This window comes from Scleropages formosus, chromosome 1 (assembly GCF_900964775.1).
Source record: "Scleropages formosus chromosome 1, fSclFor1.1, whole genome shotgun sequence".
In the NCBI taxonomy this organism is placed as follows: domain Eukaryota; kingdom Metazoa; phylum Chordata; class Actinopteri; order Osteoglossiformes; family Osteoglossidae; genus Scleropages; species Scleropages formosus.
Window position 1 is genome coordinate 24,110,393 of NC_041806.1, and position 18,377 is coordinate 24,128,769.

At 48.5% G+C, this 18,377-nt stretch overlaps 1 protein-coding gene across 1 annotated transcript in view; it reads right to left on the bottom strand.

The window, feature by feature from the left end:
- LOC108933179 (transmembrane protein FAM155A-like) overlaps window positions 1-17,320 on the bottom strand; it is a 66,291-nt gene extending 48,971 nt beyond the window's left edge. The window contains exon 1 of the mRNA XM_018750060.2: window positions 15,534-17,320. Coding sequence (XP_018605576.1) covers window positions 15,534-16,208 — 675 coding nt within the window. The 5' untranslated portion in view covers window positions 16,209-17,320. The remainder of the gene's footprint in view (window positions 1-15,533) is intronic.
- Between the last annotated feature and the right edge of the window lie 1,057 nt (window positions 17,321-18,377).

Sequence of the window (18,377 nt, forward strand, 5' to 3'; positions counted from 1 at the left end):
CTCACACTGCCCGAGCTTCGATTTTCTGCAGGACTAACACACTGACACTGGACTCTGTCATCGCACACTTGGCGACCTCTGGAGTTTTTTTGTTTTTTTTTTTTTAATTTTCCGCTTGTAATGTTATTTCTTCTTACATTTCCAGTGGCTTTCGCTAAATCTCTACCACTGTCTAATCCTGTTAATATTGGATCTCTCTGTAACATTTTAAACTGGAACATTTTACTTGCATTGCAGCTATAGCTAAGGTTATATAGCATATGGGAATCATTTTGCCTATATGGGGCTGAACGGCGGCATAATGGTTAGTGCTGCTGCTGCCTCACATGCCCTGGGCTGTTTGGGTGTAGGTTTGAATCCTGTTCAGTCCGCATGGAATTTGCATGAGTTTCCTCGGTTTGCTTTGTTTTCCCGTGGATTAGTGACTCTAAATTGCCCATAGCGTGCGTATGTGCACATGGTTACCTTGTAATGCTCTGGCATCGTGTCCATGCTGTCCTCTTACTAGCCTGGCACCCTGTAGACCTGGACAAGCGGTTAATAATAGTAGGTCATTTAGTCTATATATTACACATGGAGATCCCCTCAAGTTCAAGTGTGTGTTCAGTGTGCGTACACTCCATTGTAAGTTTGTGCTATTTATTTTGTGGCTCATGAGACATGACCTTGATGTCAACGCGGGGGGAAATTCGATTAACGGAAGAGGGAAGGAAGGTGATAAGAGGAGCAAAGGGGTGGCGGGAGGGCAGAGGTCCCCGAGCGGGTCTCTAGGGCGACGAACAATACGGGGGCCGAAGGGCCGCGACAGACGCGCTCGGCTGCACTCATTAATTCCGTGAGGCTCTGGGCCGAACACAGCCCTCCCTGGAGCGAAGGCAGTTCCGTTATTCTTACCAGTTCCTGCAGAAAATGCTCGCCGCAATGTTTGTGCTCAGTTTGCGCTCGGTTTGCGCTGTGCGGCGTGGGGGGAAAGGCCTTTTTAAAAAAGTCAGCTAAAGGTCAACCCCTCCCTGCGTGCACTGTATTCGAGAAGAGCGCCGTGCCCTCAGAGAAGGCGCCCCCATCTCTCATCGCTGAGCTCCTTCCAGGCCATCGCGTTTTGAACTCAACTGCGCTGAAATGTGGGTGGTCGGAAAAAAAAAAAATTCCTTCGCATTAAAAAAGCAAACTACTTTGGAATGGACTATTTACCGTGCGCGTTACCCAATCCTGAAGTGCGTCGGAAAGTGCTCGAGAGATTCTTTAAAATATGAATTTTAATTTTTCTATCCACTTATTTATTTTATGTACGTCTTTTGCGGGCCTGGTCTGACAGACCCAACCAGCTACTGCAAAAAGCTTGCTTTCTTTCCATCCAGCACATCGCAGGACTCCTTAGCGAGTTGGACGGACCCCCGTTCCACGGAGGGCCCTCAGGCCGCACGACCCACACCGACCTGGGTCCGATTGGCTCCGGTCTTCGGAGAGCACTTGTGTACCGAGCTCGAGTTGGCACAGAGCCACAGGAGAGCACACGGTCCTAAAGATGCGTAGAGACACACATATTTCATAATCCACACGTGTTCGTACTCATCTGATTAAAATCAACTGGATGGGGTAAACATGACCTAGTAAATAAAACTTTGTTATGAAATTGAGGTGAAATGGAGGTGACCTTGCAACCACTGTCGTATTTGACCAGGTCACTGTCAGCAGCTGGCTGGATGGAAGTGGGGTCATCCAGACACCTTCCCCTGTCCCGCAGAACCTCTCGAACGCTTCTTTGTTGTACAAATACAACCGCTTGTTTTGCCAGCACACAAAAACTGCATTTAAAAAAAAAAAAAAAAAAATCAGCTGAATGAGAAAATGAAGCACCAACAGATGGAATGTGAAGAGAAAATGATAAAGGATCTAATCCCTCTTCTTAGTTGAGCTGCCTGCTTCTCTCTCTCCCTGTCCCTTGCTCATTTAAAACACCCCCCCCACGCAGACACACACACAATCGCTATTCTGCTCTCCTGCTATTAGCTGGCTCTCAAGTGGAAGCTGGATACATAGCAACCTGGATAAGTGCCTACTCATGGAGATGTATAATAGCCGCGTGAACATCTTAATTGTCAACTCACTAAAAATCCCAAGTGCAAAAACAGTGCTTTGTGCAGCTCCACACTGTTCTAGGGGTAAATGCTAATCTGCTTACAACTCATATCCTAATAATTCATCTGAGTTATTAGTTCTTTGAAACGCCACATGAGATGTCCTAGAAAAAAGCAACTAAAATGCTTTCAGTCTATGACCTAAGATAAGCTCAATACAGGGTCTGTGCTTCTCCAAGTTCGAACCCCGATACGCAGCCGTTCCAGTCCAGATTTTCACGGACAGTGTTTTTAAAGGTCTTCGGCCGTTGAAGCCAAGAATCGCCCTTTAATGTCTGAAGGCATTGCTTTCGGACGGGACAGCGGTGAAATTGGCGATGCCATCGTCTCCCACGCTGAGCCGGGACAAGAAGCACATCCGTCAGACGTGCGCCATCAGGAGCGCGGTGACACGTATGACCTTCCAGCTATGTGGCGGGAAATGAGGACGGCGTCGAGGTTCAGTGCAGATGATCTGAACAATTTGCAAGGTGTGGACAGTCACGCTCCACCAAACCAAATGTGCCTTTACATGTCAGCGCACTGCAGCGGCTCTCACTTTCCTTTTTTTCACTGTTACAGCCGGAAGTGCGGTGGTTAGAGCTGCTGCCTTTGGACCCGAAGGTTGCAGATTCAGATCTCCAGCTGTAGAGCCTTTGAGCAAAGTACTTACCCTCAATTGTTCCAGCAAAATTACCCTGCTGTATAAATGGGTAAATAATTGTAAGTAACTTAACATTGTAAGTCAGTTTGGAGACAAGAATCAGCTAAATGCATTATTCCACTTCTAGCTTCATCCAGCAATATTCACTTTTTTTGTAATTGTAAATGGTGGCTAATGGAGTCATCCACCTATAACTGCCCGAAGCAGATATTTATTGTTATTCATATTATTAGTTTTTTTTTCTCTCCAGTCTCCCTCCGAGATTTTTACCTCTTTTCCATCTCCTTCTTCTACTTCTTAAAGAGAGATTCCTTTAATAAAGCAATACTACTGTGATTCGGCCTGAAATTATACGCAGTGAGAACACTGTGATTCCACTTCTCGTTTCATCTAACAATATACACATTTTTTTAAATACCCCACAAAAACTGGATTTGTCCCATTGTGTCAATGGAAAAAACACGGAATCTGACTCTTGGTTCAGAGCTGTGATGCACATCCACATGAGGATGTCAACTCCATTGAGATTCTGTGTGAGGACACTCATACCAGCTCTTTAAGGTCGTGCTATTATTTTCATCCTTCATACTTCACAGCTGATTAGCGTGATTGACGAGTACGTTGAAGGTATGTAATGTGAAATTCTTTCGGTGTAGGAGAACCCAGTTAGAACAAGATGCCCTGTTCAACACCTCTTCGGAGGAACACTTCTCTGCAGTCGCAACAAAATGGATGTTACCAAAATAAAACAACGTTTGAGAAAATATCCGCCGGAACACCCAAAAGGGAGTACAAACAATCATATCTGCTGTACCAACGAAAAGTGAAAAGCCTTCAGGCTACAGTTAAAGGCTAAAATTGGCTTCCATGATGACGCATTTGTTTACCAAGATCAGCCTGATGCTGTAAACATGTTGTCCCGCGTCAAGGCTGCTGTTCGCTCGCAAGTCTGTGCCATTTCTGAACACTCCTTTGGCAAATCCGCACACTGCGTATACATAATGTGACAATATGTGTAAGACCAACCCTGCAAGAGAAGGCCTCCAAAAGGAAATGTGACCTTTGTTTTTGCTCCTGTGGTGTAAATGAATTGATGTTCATTTTAACTCCCCGTTCCGCCAATTAGTCACATAATAGGCAAACAGTTGCGGAGATGCGGATCTGCGGATCTGCTCCCTCCGCCTGGAGCTACGCGGGTCTTTTACGCTGTCACCTGGGCTGAGGAGCTGCTTTCCATCTTTACACCACCACCAAACCGTCACCAACGGTACAGCGGTGTCATTTCAGTAACTTTTCAGTAATGTTTCAGTAACCGGTGCTGTGAGCTTTTCGCCGATGGTGCTCCAAGACCTTCAGAAAGCAGCGTCCTCAGATGTGCGGTGACTGATGCCACGCTCTTCGGCGACCGATAACGTGAGAGTTATCCGGTCAGTCGAGAGTCCTGCCTTGGCTCAAAGTGAATTAATATGCAAGTTCTCAAGATGTTCTGTCAGCGAGATCTCTGGATAAATATATGGGAAAATGGGAAAGAGGACATTAGCAGCCCGTGTTGGACACTCCCTGGATCAAACTTTTCACAGGGGGTCATTTGCTTAGGAAGGCAACAGGGACCTTGTTTGCTCTGGCAAATAAATGGTCTTGGGATGCTGGCAAATATTCAGTTAATGAGAATTATGATTGATTTTTATTTGTTAAAGCTGATACTGGAGGTTCAAGGGCACTCCCTGGTGTGGACCACAGGCTACAGGGCAACTCAGTTCTGAAACCTTTGTGGAACACCATTCAAAATGAGCAGTGTGTGTTCAAACATGGTAAAGTTACTTTTATTTATTTATACAATGCATTCCTCCACTTTGTTATTTACCCATTTATACAGCTGGGTAGTTTTTACTGCAGCAGGACAAATACCTTGCCGAAGTGTACTGCAGCAGGAGGTGGGATTCAAACTGGGGTACTTTCAGTGGAACGCAGCAGACCCAACCACTACGCCACCTGTTGCCCCTATTTATACCGTTTATTAACAGTCGACAGAATGTTTGTACATTTTTTTTTTCCAAACAAACATCTTCATTCCACAAAGTCCAAATATCCCCGAAGTGCTGTGTGGAGATTCCCCTGAATCACACCACATTCGTCTGAGAGCCAACCCTTTCCCATTGCATTATACATGAGCACATTCATAGGAACACCTGTAAAAGTGCCTTCCCACCCCCCGCGGACACGGTGATCGCGGCCGTCTGAAAAATCAACATTGCTCTGTGTGAGTCCGACTCCCCCCGGAGAGGAGAGGGAGCGGCAGCCTGAACCACTGCTCTCGGAGGGGAAGGGGAGACACGGGCAGCACCACTGCTCTCAAAGCGTAGGACACGGAGACATGAGCTATTCCAATCCTCTCAAGGTGTAGGACACACACATTGTAGAGGACAGGCCTGCACTACTCCCTCGAAGGGGTGGCAACGCCATGAGCTGTACCTTTCGCCTTCGAGAGCGAAGGGAGACATGGGCAGTACCATTCTTCTGCAGGGGAGGGGCAAACAGCAGCGAGGAGAGCGCAGTGGAGTGGAGCAAAGCAGACTGTGGGGGTGGAGGGGAGTGTGTGAGCACCACCTCCTGCCAGGACACATGCGCCTTCACGTAGCGTTCAACAGACACCAAAGACAACGGGACGCAATGGCAAAGCCGTTCATTCAGTCGCTTTGCCGTGCCAAGGAGGAGACGCCACCGCCGTTTTCGGGGTGATGGGGTGTGGGAGGGTAACATGAAGCACAAATGCAGGTTGTTCTCAGATGACTTCTCACTGGTTGCAGAACATATTTTCTGCTAAGAGACAGTTATATAATTCTTTCTCTACTTCCCTAAGCTCATATGGGCACTGATTCCCACGTAGGTTTTTTTACTATATTGCTCTCATTATTAATACGAATCCCCACCCGTCTTTCAAAAATAATATAATATAATTTATTCGTATGGAGCGCTCAGGCTGAGTGTGCTTACAGGACCAGAGATGACGCAAAAGACAAAGCACTGCATATGATACAAATTTCACACACACACACCTGCTGAAACCATTTGTCCCATGTGGAGTCGCAGCAAGCCGGAGCCTAACCCAGCAACACAGGGCGTAAAGCTGGAGGGGGAGGGGACACACCCAGGACGGGACACCAGTCCGTCACAAGGCACCCCAAGCGGGACTCGAACCTCAAACCCACCAGAGAGCAGACCTGGCCAAGCCCACTGCGCTACCGTGCCCCCGAAACAAATTCACGTAAGACATTACATAGGAAAATGACAGGAACAATTCCAATATGCAATATCAATTCCACATGTTGCTTTAGAGGAAATCATGTGTGCAGGAGAAACATGTAGGTGCAATTTACAAGTAATGCAGGTGCAAAAATAAGTGAACCCCAAGCTGCATTGGTTAAACCAAGGAGGTAAGTAGAGTTAGCTGGGTACATCAAAATCATTTATTCATTTTATAGGTTTATTGCAAGATTTTATACAGGAATAATAACCATGCCTATAGGGGTTCACATACTTTACAGCAGCACTATCAATATAAACAGAAACAGAAATAGAAATACTGTCATGCTATTCCCCCGGCGCGGTTGCGTCGGACCCAAGTGCGGGGCACAGGAAGCTTGGTCAAGGGGCGGTTCAGTAGACATTGTCAGGGAACAGGCAAAGGGTTACCGATGTACAAACTGAATCCAAAGGGGCAAATCCAAGAACCGTAATCCAAGAAACAGGCGAGTGATCAGGCAAACCAGTGAGTCGGCGACGAGGAGCAGGGCGAGGAGCGTGGAGCATGGAGCAGGGCGAGGAACGAGGATCGAGGAGCAAGACTAGGAGCGAGAGTGAGCAATAAGGCTGAACAAGGTTCCGCATCGGGCCGTGTTCCGCAGCCCCTTTTTAAGCTTGTGCTTGCTAATTCGAAGCAGGTGTTCCCTGTTGCGCAGCCGTGGGGGGCGTGACAAATACAGCCAAACCGCATCGCTAAGGAGCCACAGGAAATGGGAGTGCTGGACTGTCCAATGTCCATTACTGTGACTCCTAGGGTCACGGGAACAGCGTCCTTCCATCTATCCAAAGCACAGATAAATATGAATTCAAGTTTCCTTTCATGTCGATATCATCGCACCAGACTGCGTCCTAACAAGGGTTAAAGGAACATCCTTCCTTCCTTTTCCACCGCACCGGGAGAAGCACGTGGTGCGTATTGTTCATAAATGCGTACTACGAGGGAAGGCATTTACTGCCTTTGTCGCCGTTGCTGTGACAATACCAGCTCAGATCTTTACATCAGCAGTCATAGCTGGTGACCAATGCTGCAACACTGCTCTAACCCTCGTCCCCTGCAGACCTGGAAGGTGTCACCCTCACAACAGAAGGAAATAAAGCATTAAATAAGCCCCCCAACCGCCCCCCAGCGTGCAGAAGGTTCAGTTTTATAAGGCTCTGGAGGGGGTTTGCCGCAGATGCAGGTGCTGCACCTCCCCCAGCCTGTGACCTCAGGCTGCCTTGAACAGCAGTCAGCACGCAGCTCCGATTCGGGTTTTGTCAATGAGTTGGGTTATGTAACAAGCCCCACCCCACCCCATCCCCTCGCGCACGTAAAGCCGGCCTCTGGGCCTTCGCGTGGCACGCAAACAAAGACGTTATGAAACAGGCCGCGATCATAATCCCTGCAAGAAGAGACAACATGCTGGGGTGCTTCGGAGATGAAGCGACGTCCAGCGCAGACCCCTGTCTCTGCCCAAACCCATACCCAGCTCTCTTGCATCACGGTGCCTCGCGTATCAGCGCTTCTTACATGTGCACTTTTAAAATCATGTTCCCCCAGCTGCTATATTTAGCCCCAGCATTCCATCCCACTGTTGCGCATTACCAACTCCCACCCTGCCCACTAAAACGCCGCTGGATTAAATTTACCTTAAAAACTGACCTGGCCCCCTGTCAGTGGTGGCACGACCGTGCATTCGCCCCGTTTAATCCCCGTACCGCAGAATCCAACTCGAGTCCCGACGTGGGGATATGATCTGCCTCCATAACCCCGCTTCATCTTCTAAATGTACTGCTGCTATTATGCTGATTATCATAACCAGTGGCTTCCTAATGTCATCGTTGCCATAGAGCCCTGTCATCTGGACCAAGACAGAGCAAAACTTATCATTAGCCTGTTATGAGCATAAAAGCCAAAGGGACACATCCCCTGCCTGTTTTTTGTCTTTGGTTTTTAGACGACCACCACAGTAAAACCCGAAGTATTAAATGGTCCTCCAAATCCTCTCACTCACAATTTAATTAGTCCCAGCACATGTCTGCAGGTGTGTGCAGGCGTTTGTCTGTGCAGGTGTGTGGTTGCGTGCATGTGTGCATGTGTGTGTGTGTTGAGTGTGTGTCTCACTGGCACTCTTGAGCGCATGCAGGTCCCAGGCTGTGTGAGACCTGATTCGGTCGCAGCAGATAGCAGCGCAAGGGAATGAGTCACCTGCTCTGGGGGAGGGGGTGTTTGCCCTCACGTGTGTCCCTGAAGGAAGCGAATATAAGCTAATGAAATGTAGTTAGTAAATGCACTACATGGACACTGAGAGGCGTGGGCTCAGAACGTATTCTTGCTCTCTCTCTCCTTCCTTGGTCTGTCTCCCTCTCCCCTTCTTTCCGTTGCTCGCTATCCCTCTTTTTTTCTCTTCCTCCATAGAATGACAAACAAAGCTTATCAACATGTACCTACATAACAAACAGCTCCCAAAATGAGGACAGCCAGAAGGCAAAGGAGAAGGTCCTGCTGCCCTTTCCCTGAATCGCTGCCCTAGGGGGACGTGTCCCAGGTTGTGGGTGTTGAACCATCTCCAGGAGACCCAATTCTCCAGGCTCTTGTGGATGGCCTCCAGGTCACATGTCTCGCCATCCAGCCACAAGTACGCACACAAGTGATGGTTTGGAAGAGAACTAGTAGAGTGCACTGACTGTGACGACTTGGGAATCCATTAGCCGAAAGAGACTGAGGCTACGCCTGCTGCTCGTCCCACAAAAGGAGGGAGATGACACAGTTAAAAGGAAGTGTAATCCACAGCAGGAGCACCTTGTCTACTGAGCTCCACAAAGGGAATGTGCTTATTCTCCACCCCATGGATAAAGACCTGCCCAAACAGAGCCCAGAAACACCGGAACCCACTGCACGGCATATAAAACTTGAGCCAAGTCTTTGGTGAGAATATGTGGTTTACATTAGCAGCAGGTAGTGACTAGGGCTGTCACCTTACCATCCAGAAGGCCCGTGGTTTGCATCCCGTTCCAGCTGCAGTATCCTAGATCAAGATAACTACTCTCAGTGATACAATACCCTGCTGTATAAATGGGTAAATCATTGTGAAATTGATTATCTAACACTGAAATTCACCTTGGAAAAAGATTTCAGCTAAATAAATAATAATGAAGAATAAAATGTTAAATGTACCTATGTGATAGTCTGAAATAAATATTACATAATCAAAGTGCTATTTTTTGCTGGAACACCAACATATTTCTGTTTCAATGTAGTCTTGTTCAAGTGACGATCTTTGGTCTGTTTAACTGTTATGTCCTCAATGCAGCGTTATTAAGAACTGGGAATGACTGACTGATCAGTGCAGGACATGAGTGTAAATAATGGAGAGTTCCAGTGTGTTTACATAGCGAGAGCTGATGATGGTTAGGCTCCATCTCATCAAGCATCATCACAGCCAGCCCTCTCAGGTATTCACCACCCCCCCCACCCACTGACTGCATTTGGCTCCATACATATGCATGAGGTTTCTTGCATTCCAGCCTGCCTCTTAGAGTGCATTCCCGCATACTCATGGGTCAAGTGGACACAGCCGTCCGTCTAAAAACGCAACCATCGCTGCACTTCTGAGGAACAATAGCATGATGGAAAGGGGTTTTGGAAAGGGAAAAAATGGAAGACGATTCTTTTGCTGAAACTGAATTTCACTTTCATGAGGAGAAGTTATCAAACTGACATTCAGCGAGTCAAACACAAAGTGCTGTTCTTAGAGAAAGGTCAAACTAACAGGAGAACAGATTAGTGATTTTGCTTGTGTCAAATACCTGTCAACTCCAGGTCCTTATTTAATTACAAATTGCTCCATTTCAGTTGCATGGTGAGGGACATAAGGATATAAAGTTCATACCTCTTGTATCTATGTCCTCTTATGTAAGAACAAGATGAAACGACACACGTGATGTCGTCTTTTTTTTTCCTCGGCTCTTATAAAGAATATTTAATCAATAAAACACACTTCACACAGAAAATATAGAAACACGGCAGGTTTTATCAATAAGCTTTCTGCAACAACAAAAAAAATCAATCTACAGTTGCGCACAAGCTGCATCCCCATCAGAAACTTGAGCAAAGGTCAATGCTTGTACACCCAGTCATAATCTTCAGGCCTTGCTAAGGGTTCCACTATGAAACACTTTCCATTACAACAAGAACTTAATCATTTCCACTTAATTTATCAGTAACCGTGAAAAGCGCAAACTGAGCCACGTTTTAAATCCCTGGCTTCACTGACATGACACCAGTGACGTGCTTGGAAGACATTTGAAAATATCCATTGATTTATTGCGTAAAATTAATCTTGTGCACAAAAGACGAAACCCAAAGGCCAACCTGGTTCTCTTCCCCCCGACCTTGAGACATGACCCCGTGGGGAACCTTGCTGTGTTGTTGCTTCCTGTCCTGTGGACGTGTAAGAGACTGATATACTGGCGTTCAGGGCCCTGAGGCCAAGCAAACCGGGGGTCTCTGCACCTGCGAATTGCTGGATCGCAACCCCACAAACAGACCAACATTAACACATTGAGTAGGGTGAAAGGGAGCCGCAGGGAGCCGTGCCACAAAACAATGTGCTGCAGGAGGATCTGCTGACAAGCTCCAACATGCAAAGCCTTATTGAGCAGTGCAGGCCACTCTCATCAGACTGTTCCTGGTTGTCAGACTCGCGTGTTTAGCACGTCATAACCTGCAACCCGCCAAAGGCTTCCTTTGTGGCTATGTTTGTAAAACTCCGGAAATCGAAAGAATAACAAAAACATTTACTTGGAACTCAGGGAAACGTAATACTGCGATGGATGGACATCCCATCCAGGGTGTACTCTGACAAGCAGAGTGCCCCATGCTTCTGGGATAGGCTCTCTACCACCATATCCCCTTTTTGGAATAAGCAACAATGGATACTGGAGTCAGAGAGTGAGCAAATGTTACTCCTTACCCCACAGAACAGAAACAAAAGTCTTCTCCCAGTTTATGAAGGTAATGGCAAAAATTTGTATGGGTTCCAGAGCCCCAGAATCGACACCCCATTTATACCAAAATATCACAAGAGTCCTAGTAAAACAGACATCACTTCTTCTAAAGTTAACATTAATTATAACACAAGGGGGTTTCCCTTCATTTATTACTCTATAATAATTTCATAGCTATTACACACCGTACACTAACATTAATAAATAAAACATACATACATACGATACTCGTGTTTAAGACCGAAGTGAATACAAAAGAAATCAATGAAAACAATGCAAATATGCTGACATTCACCAAACAAGCTGACATTGTTTGGCTTGTTCAAACACCAGTGGTGTTTACCAAGATTATAAGAGTGAAAAGCCAGTAAAGAAAGACAGTGCATGAGTAAAAAATACCTGCCAAGAAGAAGACAGTGCTGCTGCTCCCTGGTCATTCACACGGTAGCAATGATATGTCGTCACAGAGCCTGGGCTGTACAGCTCGACGTGGGTTCAACCCCTGCTCAATCTGTGTGTTTTCATGTTCTCCCCATGTCTATGTGGGTTTCCTCCCAAACACACACCTTTCAGGTGGATTGGTGATGCTAAATTAGTAGTAGCAGTGTGTGAGTGTGTCGATGTGCCAATGATTTTAGGGAGTTTAGTGCAATGTATCTAACACTACTCATCGCCTTGGATGAAGGCATCAGCAAAACACTACTGAATGATCACTGTAGGTTGTTTTCGAGGAAAGCATCTGCTAAATGAATGAAATGTAAACATGTCGCCCCTCTCAGCTGACGCACCAAATCTGCAAGTTCGAACCTCGCAAATGAGAACAAATGCATCATGAGCATTTGAAAGGGGTCGGGTTTTTAAAAGAAACTCTGCGAAAAGTCCGGTTTTCATAACCTGAATAGGGGGAACCCCAGGGTATGAGCGCTCGGGGCCGCAATAAGGAGTAACGTATTAGAGCACCTTCCCAAAAGAAAGACGCAGTGTGGCAGGATGGCAAGGACAAGAGCAACAACAGAAAACAGGGCTAAAGGGCAAAATGGAAAGTAACGGAGGAAGGCAGTGGTGGAGAACAGTGAGAAGGACGGACAGCAGGGAAAGAGCAGGGGCAGAGGGCAGAGACACAGGGCAAGAAGAGAGAGTGTGGATGAAGAGCAGCTCAGAGGGCATATAGAGGAAGAAAAACGTCTCCACGGCAGTGTGCTTCCTGCAGCAGCTGTGTCCCCTGTCTGCGATGGGTTGGGTGTCCAGCAGTGCTGAATGGGAAGTGACAGGCCCCCGGCTCCCCCGAGGCTGCAGACCCCGTCCGAGACCCTCGCCCAGCTTCCTGGGGTCTGAATCACCAGCCCTCCAGGAAAGGGTACTGGCAGGATGCACCCGCGCAAACAGGGAGTAACACACACACACACACACACACCGCACACGTGTCTTGCCACCTGCAGTTATAGTCCAGAACTTGTGCCAATGGCTGTCTCAGCAAATAGTGTGATTACTGCATTTTTGCTGCTGTTTTGTTATTTATTTTGAATTATGATGACATAACCAGTCACATGATCCCTGTATTAGATATATGTCTGCTTACGTAACATACATGCAGGCTGATGAAGGCATTCTGCCGAAACATGTATGTGTTGCGCAAATTAAAAACCAGCTGCATTAAGCTCGTGTGTGCTCTCACATCATTTTTTTCTTTTTTTTTTCCCCCTTAGTTGTCTTGGGAAATAGGAAATCAAATGTTTCAAGCCATTATTGTTTGATCGGTCCGTTTTTTTCTTTTTTAACTAACAGGACTTGGGTAAAGTCAAAACATGAAAATAACTTAATTATGTTGCAGCACGCCAAGGCGGCCTGGGGAGGGGGCGGAGACGGGGGGCAAAGCAGCCACAGCTGGGGCTGATTTCACTCCATATTTCTTCCCCGGTGCCCAGGAGTCGAAAGAAGAGACTGAGGAGGAGAACGAGACAGAGGCAAACCCGAACCCGATCCCCGAGACGACGCCCGCGTTCCGACCGACCCGACTCTCCCAGCCCCCCTGACCCGCATGAAGCCTCTCCCTACCTCTTCCCTGGTCCCCCTTTCCCATCTCCTTCCTTCTCCCCTGTCTAAGGGCAAATAAATGCCCACAGCAACGGGCAACTGCATCGCTTGTCTCCTGCCTCGTCTCTTACATATGTTTTCTGTTCCAATTTCATACATGCAATTTTGAAGGAACAAATTAAAATACACTACTGCATGGCTCTCAAGAAATCTGGTACTGCAGCAACTGACTGCATGTGGTCCAGCCACCCATTATCGACTGCCTGTGCTATAACTGGGTCGTGGTGGTCTGTAGCCTATCCTGGAAGCATAGGGTGTGAGGCAGGGCACACTCTGGATGGGATGCAAATCTATCGCAGCACAATCACATACACATTACACTACAGGCAATTTAAAGTCACAGGTTGACCTAAAACACGTGTCTTCAGACTGTGGCCAGAAACCAGAGCATGGGAAGGAAACCCAGGCAAACACATGGAAAACATGCAAACTACACAAAGACTGATCCAAATTCAAACCCACACCCTGAGCTGAGGTACCGGCATTACCTGCTGCACCATGATGCCACCAACTTTCCAGTCATCTGATTTAAGTAGCGCGAAAGGCTGACAGGTATGTGATGAAGGAAGCAGACTGTTTCGGTTAGTAGAACCCGAAGCCACACCAGAGAGCTGCAATGCTGAAACTGCATAAGGCACACGACTGAAAAGACTGAACTCAGTCCTTTTTTTTTTGCCCAGTTTTTGTCACCAGCCTTCACAGGAATTGGTTGTCAGCTCTGCTTTGCACACTTTAAATGGCTGTTGCTGGTCTTTTGGTTTCGGTACCATCAGGCAGGCAGGGCTATGCTTGGCTCCTTCTTTCAGCACCACGGACAGCGGGCAAACTTCACTCCCGCAGACCACGGGATTTCGCCACGGACGGGACGAACTGCCGCTCCACCGCAAAATCACAGTAACGAGTGCTTCAGGAACATGGTGTTTTCTAAGACAAAATGGGGTTGTGCCACTTTTAAGAATACAGAGAGAGGAGCAGAATATGTAATCACTGCTCAGAGTTGAAACCGCAATGCGCGCCACCAAGTTCAAAACAACGAGCCATGTTTACACCATGTTATTCGCTCTTTTTTCTAATTTAATGTATCGCTCCCATTTTGCATCTGTTCTCATTCCAGTGACTATTAAAAAGCAATCGTCTGCACAGCAGCAAGCAGTGAGAACGAGGGAAAAATGAAGGACGGAATAGCTTCTCTGAGGATTAGGTGGGAAATTCGCAGGTGGGCTCTTCACCTCGTTGAAAGGCTCCTTATGAGCTGCTCCATACCTGTCCTGTCAGAAACACCTGCGGTCATCATGCGTTCTGCTTGCAGTGGCACTGACCTGCATCCCGCAAAGGGTGAAGGAACTACACTTGTATGGGTAATGAAACTGAGGACCTTGTTCCTCACATCCCTGGGCATTACCCTCCCTATTGACACACTGCAGCCTGTAGAGAGACACAAGACAACCTGAGTAAATGTACTGGATTGTATGTAACTTCCATCTTACTTGGGAAGTTTATGTATAAATCTGTCCACTTTTCAACACGACATACGGAAATGTATTATTTTTTGTTTAAGAGAGAACTTTTACACTTCTTATTCAGCATTGGACGAATGAAGTATCTATACATACTGAACCTACTTTTGAGGAACAGTGACGATGACCGCTCTCATGGTCACTCACTGTGCTCTTTACTCTTCCTTTTCTGAAACAGCTCAACTTCAGTTTGGTCCTGACTTGTTTTGTTTTCCATCCTCCCGAGTCCTACAGTGACGTCGTGTAGGGGAACCACATGTCATCCAGGACCGTCATCATCTGACAGCTGCCCTCTGCACTTCCATACAAACATGGTAATCTGTGCTGTGAGAATGCGTCAGTTAAAAAAAAAAAAAAAAAAACCCAAGGGAGCTTTGCAATGTAGGTGACTGCTCCTTTTGAATGATCTGTGTAGCATCACTGAAATACCATGGTGTGTGTCAGCACCGAAGGTAGCAACTAACCCTAGTGCGTGTCCTCACAGAACCCATTCAAAGAAAAACAGCCACACCTGCATAGCAGAGGGGAAACCAAGGAAGGTGCACCTGCAATTAAGTTAACGAAGATCGGTTACCATGACAACTAAAGTACCCAACTCGTGTTATCCTTTATTTAGCCGACGCCTTTGACCAGGGCGAGTTGCAGCGTTAGGTAATCAACTTTGCAATGACTTGGCCGTGAATGCAGCCAGCAGCTGCTGTTGCTGTGTCAGTCCTGGCCTGGGTGAGCCCTCTGATGAATGCGGAGGCTGGAACCAAGAACCTTCAGGTGACAGGACTGCTCGGTTCCAACCCGCACAGCGGCGCGCTCTGCGCAGCGGTGCTCCGGGCATCGAGCGCGTCGCCCTACCTTGCACTCGTCCATGCACGTCCTCACGGAGTACACATCCGTCTCGTATTTCTCAATGAGCAGCTCGAACTCCTCGTACTTCTCCTGCGCGTGCTGGTCGTAGCGCTGGAACTCCTCCACGCAGCGGGTGCACGCCCGCGAATTCCCCCCCATCATGACCGCGTCCAGGCTGCAGTTCAGGTTGTCCGGACTCCACGACCCGTAGAACAAATCCAAAAGGGAATAGGTGTTACAAAAAGCAAGGTACAAATGACTTAAGTTGAAGTCCACGGCGCGCGTCCCCGCGGGCTCCTCCGACACTGACAGTGACAGGGCCCTGCACACGGCGGGCTCCGCGTCCTCGAACGCGAAGCAGCTCTCAGACAAACTGTCCGGGGGACACGTCTCCGGGCGCCACGACGAGCGCTCCGTGGAATTCCCTGCAAAAGCCGCGTCTCGGCGCTCGCCCGCCGCGTCCGTCCACGCGAACCTGTCCCGGGTCTGCGTCCGCGTCGCTTCGGCACAAAACCACAGGTGATCAGAGAGGAGGACGGTGAGGAAGAGGAGCGCTGCCAGGGACAGGCGCCATTTCTGGGCCCTCTCCGGGTCGACGAAGGGCTTGTCGTGCTGCCGGGGTGCGAACCAGATGTTTAATCCGTCATCTTGCTGCCCGCACATCCAAGCACCCCTGGTCATATTTCGGCAAAGCGCAGCGCTGGCCGTCTCCACCGTGGGGGGGTCTTTGCCACAATACTACTCATTGACGTGGGGCTCGTGCGCCGGCGTGATTCTCCTCCTGAACCGTGGGACGGACGCGCTCCTCTTCCCATCCACTCAGTGCACTCGCAGTCGCAGGCAGCGTGGCGCGCGCTGGCTCGTCCCCGCTCCCCGCGGCTCTCGGGAGAACGGCCGGGCTCCGCGCGCCGACATGCCGCCGCGCGCTCCTCTCTCCTCCCCTCCCGCGTCCGTGGAAGCGCTGCGGAGACGCCTCTCTTTACGAAAGGGGGGACGGATCTTTCGGCCGGGGGATCGTCCGCTCCCTGTCTGGGTCTGGGCAGAGCGCCTTCACTGAACGCTTTCGCAGCACCACAGTCATCTTGGTCCTGCGCTACGTTGCCGCCATCTTCGTCTTGAAAACACTTTTTTTGGGAAGCTGGGTCATTTGCGTCATCGGCCGCGCGGAGAGCGCGCTCCGTCCTCGCGCCGCGCTGCGGATCCGGTCACGGGCCATTGATACGCATTGATTCGCACGGGCGGACCCGCGAGCGCTCGTACTGCTCGCTACGCTCCTCGAGGCGCGCGTGGCAGGCAGCGAGGCCCCTCTCGGGAGCCATGCGGGAGGCATGCATGTTGGAGACGTGCGTGGTCGACGTGTGTTTAATGCGTCTTGAAGGCACGATGCGGGATGCATGTTGCGCGCATGTTGAAGGCATGACGACGACGGAGGCGCGTTGCTGTAGGTCTGAGAAGCAACTGCGCACTTGTGACTGAGTGAGGAGCTTCACTGTAAACATGGGAAGTTCATGAGCTGAGAAATATTGTAGGAAAGAACGCGTTTAGAATCTTAGTAGGATAAGTATTCAGTCGAGAGTAATAGATCTGGGGTCCTTTAATATATCTGTATACAGTATTATATATCAGAACAGTATATGATCAGTATATATATAATATGCCTGTGTCTGTGTGTTTTCTCTATTGTTTTCAGTCTATGAAGGTTAAAAACTATAAAGCGCAATTCTCCCCGAACAAGCTGATCTGAGAAATATTTTTTTTATAAGGCCAGCGAGAACCTATCAAGTGAAAAGGGACGACGGAAAACAGGCGAGGAAACATAACGTCGACCACGGGGAGCGCGCGCTCTGGTCCCGTGCTCTCGGTTGCCGTCTCGCGCCTGTCCGCGCGCTCACTGCACGTGACGTGCGAGCTGTATTTGTACGCGGGGGTACTCGAGGGGCGCGCGTTAGCGGGGTGTGTGTCTGTGTGACCTCGTGTGGAGAACCTCTGTCCTTCTCTCGTGACCCCCACGCTCCCCCCCGCCCCTCTCCTTCGCTTGACGCGCAGCACGCGACCAGAGTGTCTGAGGTGTGTGGCGAAGGGAGCACGCCGAGCATTACAGTACCGAGTCATTTCGCGGAATGGAGACATGTAAGACTACAAAGAATGTGTTTCTGGAGTGTAAGAAAAATCATGGCATTTTGTTTTGGTCCGTTTATGCATTTGAAACAAAATATCAGAACACGTAACAGTTAATAACCCTTCAGTAGCAAAACAAGTCTTCAAGTGCGGACAACCTGTTCACACACACTTTTGGAACCACTTGTCCCGTATGGGGTTGCAGGGAACCGGAGCCTACCCGGCAACACAGAGCGTAAGGCGGGAGGGGACACACCCAGGACGGGACGTCAGTCCGTCACAAGGCACCCCAAGCGGGACTCGAACCCCAGACCCACTGGAGAGCAGGACCCGGTCCAACCCACTGCACTACCGCACCCCCTATACAACCTGTTCATTTTTTACAAAATTAAGACAGAAGGTCTTGTTACAGAACCAAGGGTATGGCTGTGTGATGGGCGTGTGTATGTCTGTTTTGAACAGAAGTACTACTATTATCAAAAATCTTCCCTGAACATCATTCCCTAACACTTATAATATTCCCTCGGTTTGTGTGGAGTTCATGAATGTTCTCTTCACATGGCTTCCTCTGAGTGCTCTGGTTTCCTCCCACTGTCCGTGAGCATGCATTTCAGGTTAATAGTTGACTCTAATTTACTCTGATTGTGTATGTGTGACTGAGTGAGTGTGTGTGCCTGACCTATAATGGACTGGATAGGCTCTGGACAAGTTTGGTCTGGTGCTGGGCAACTA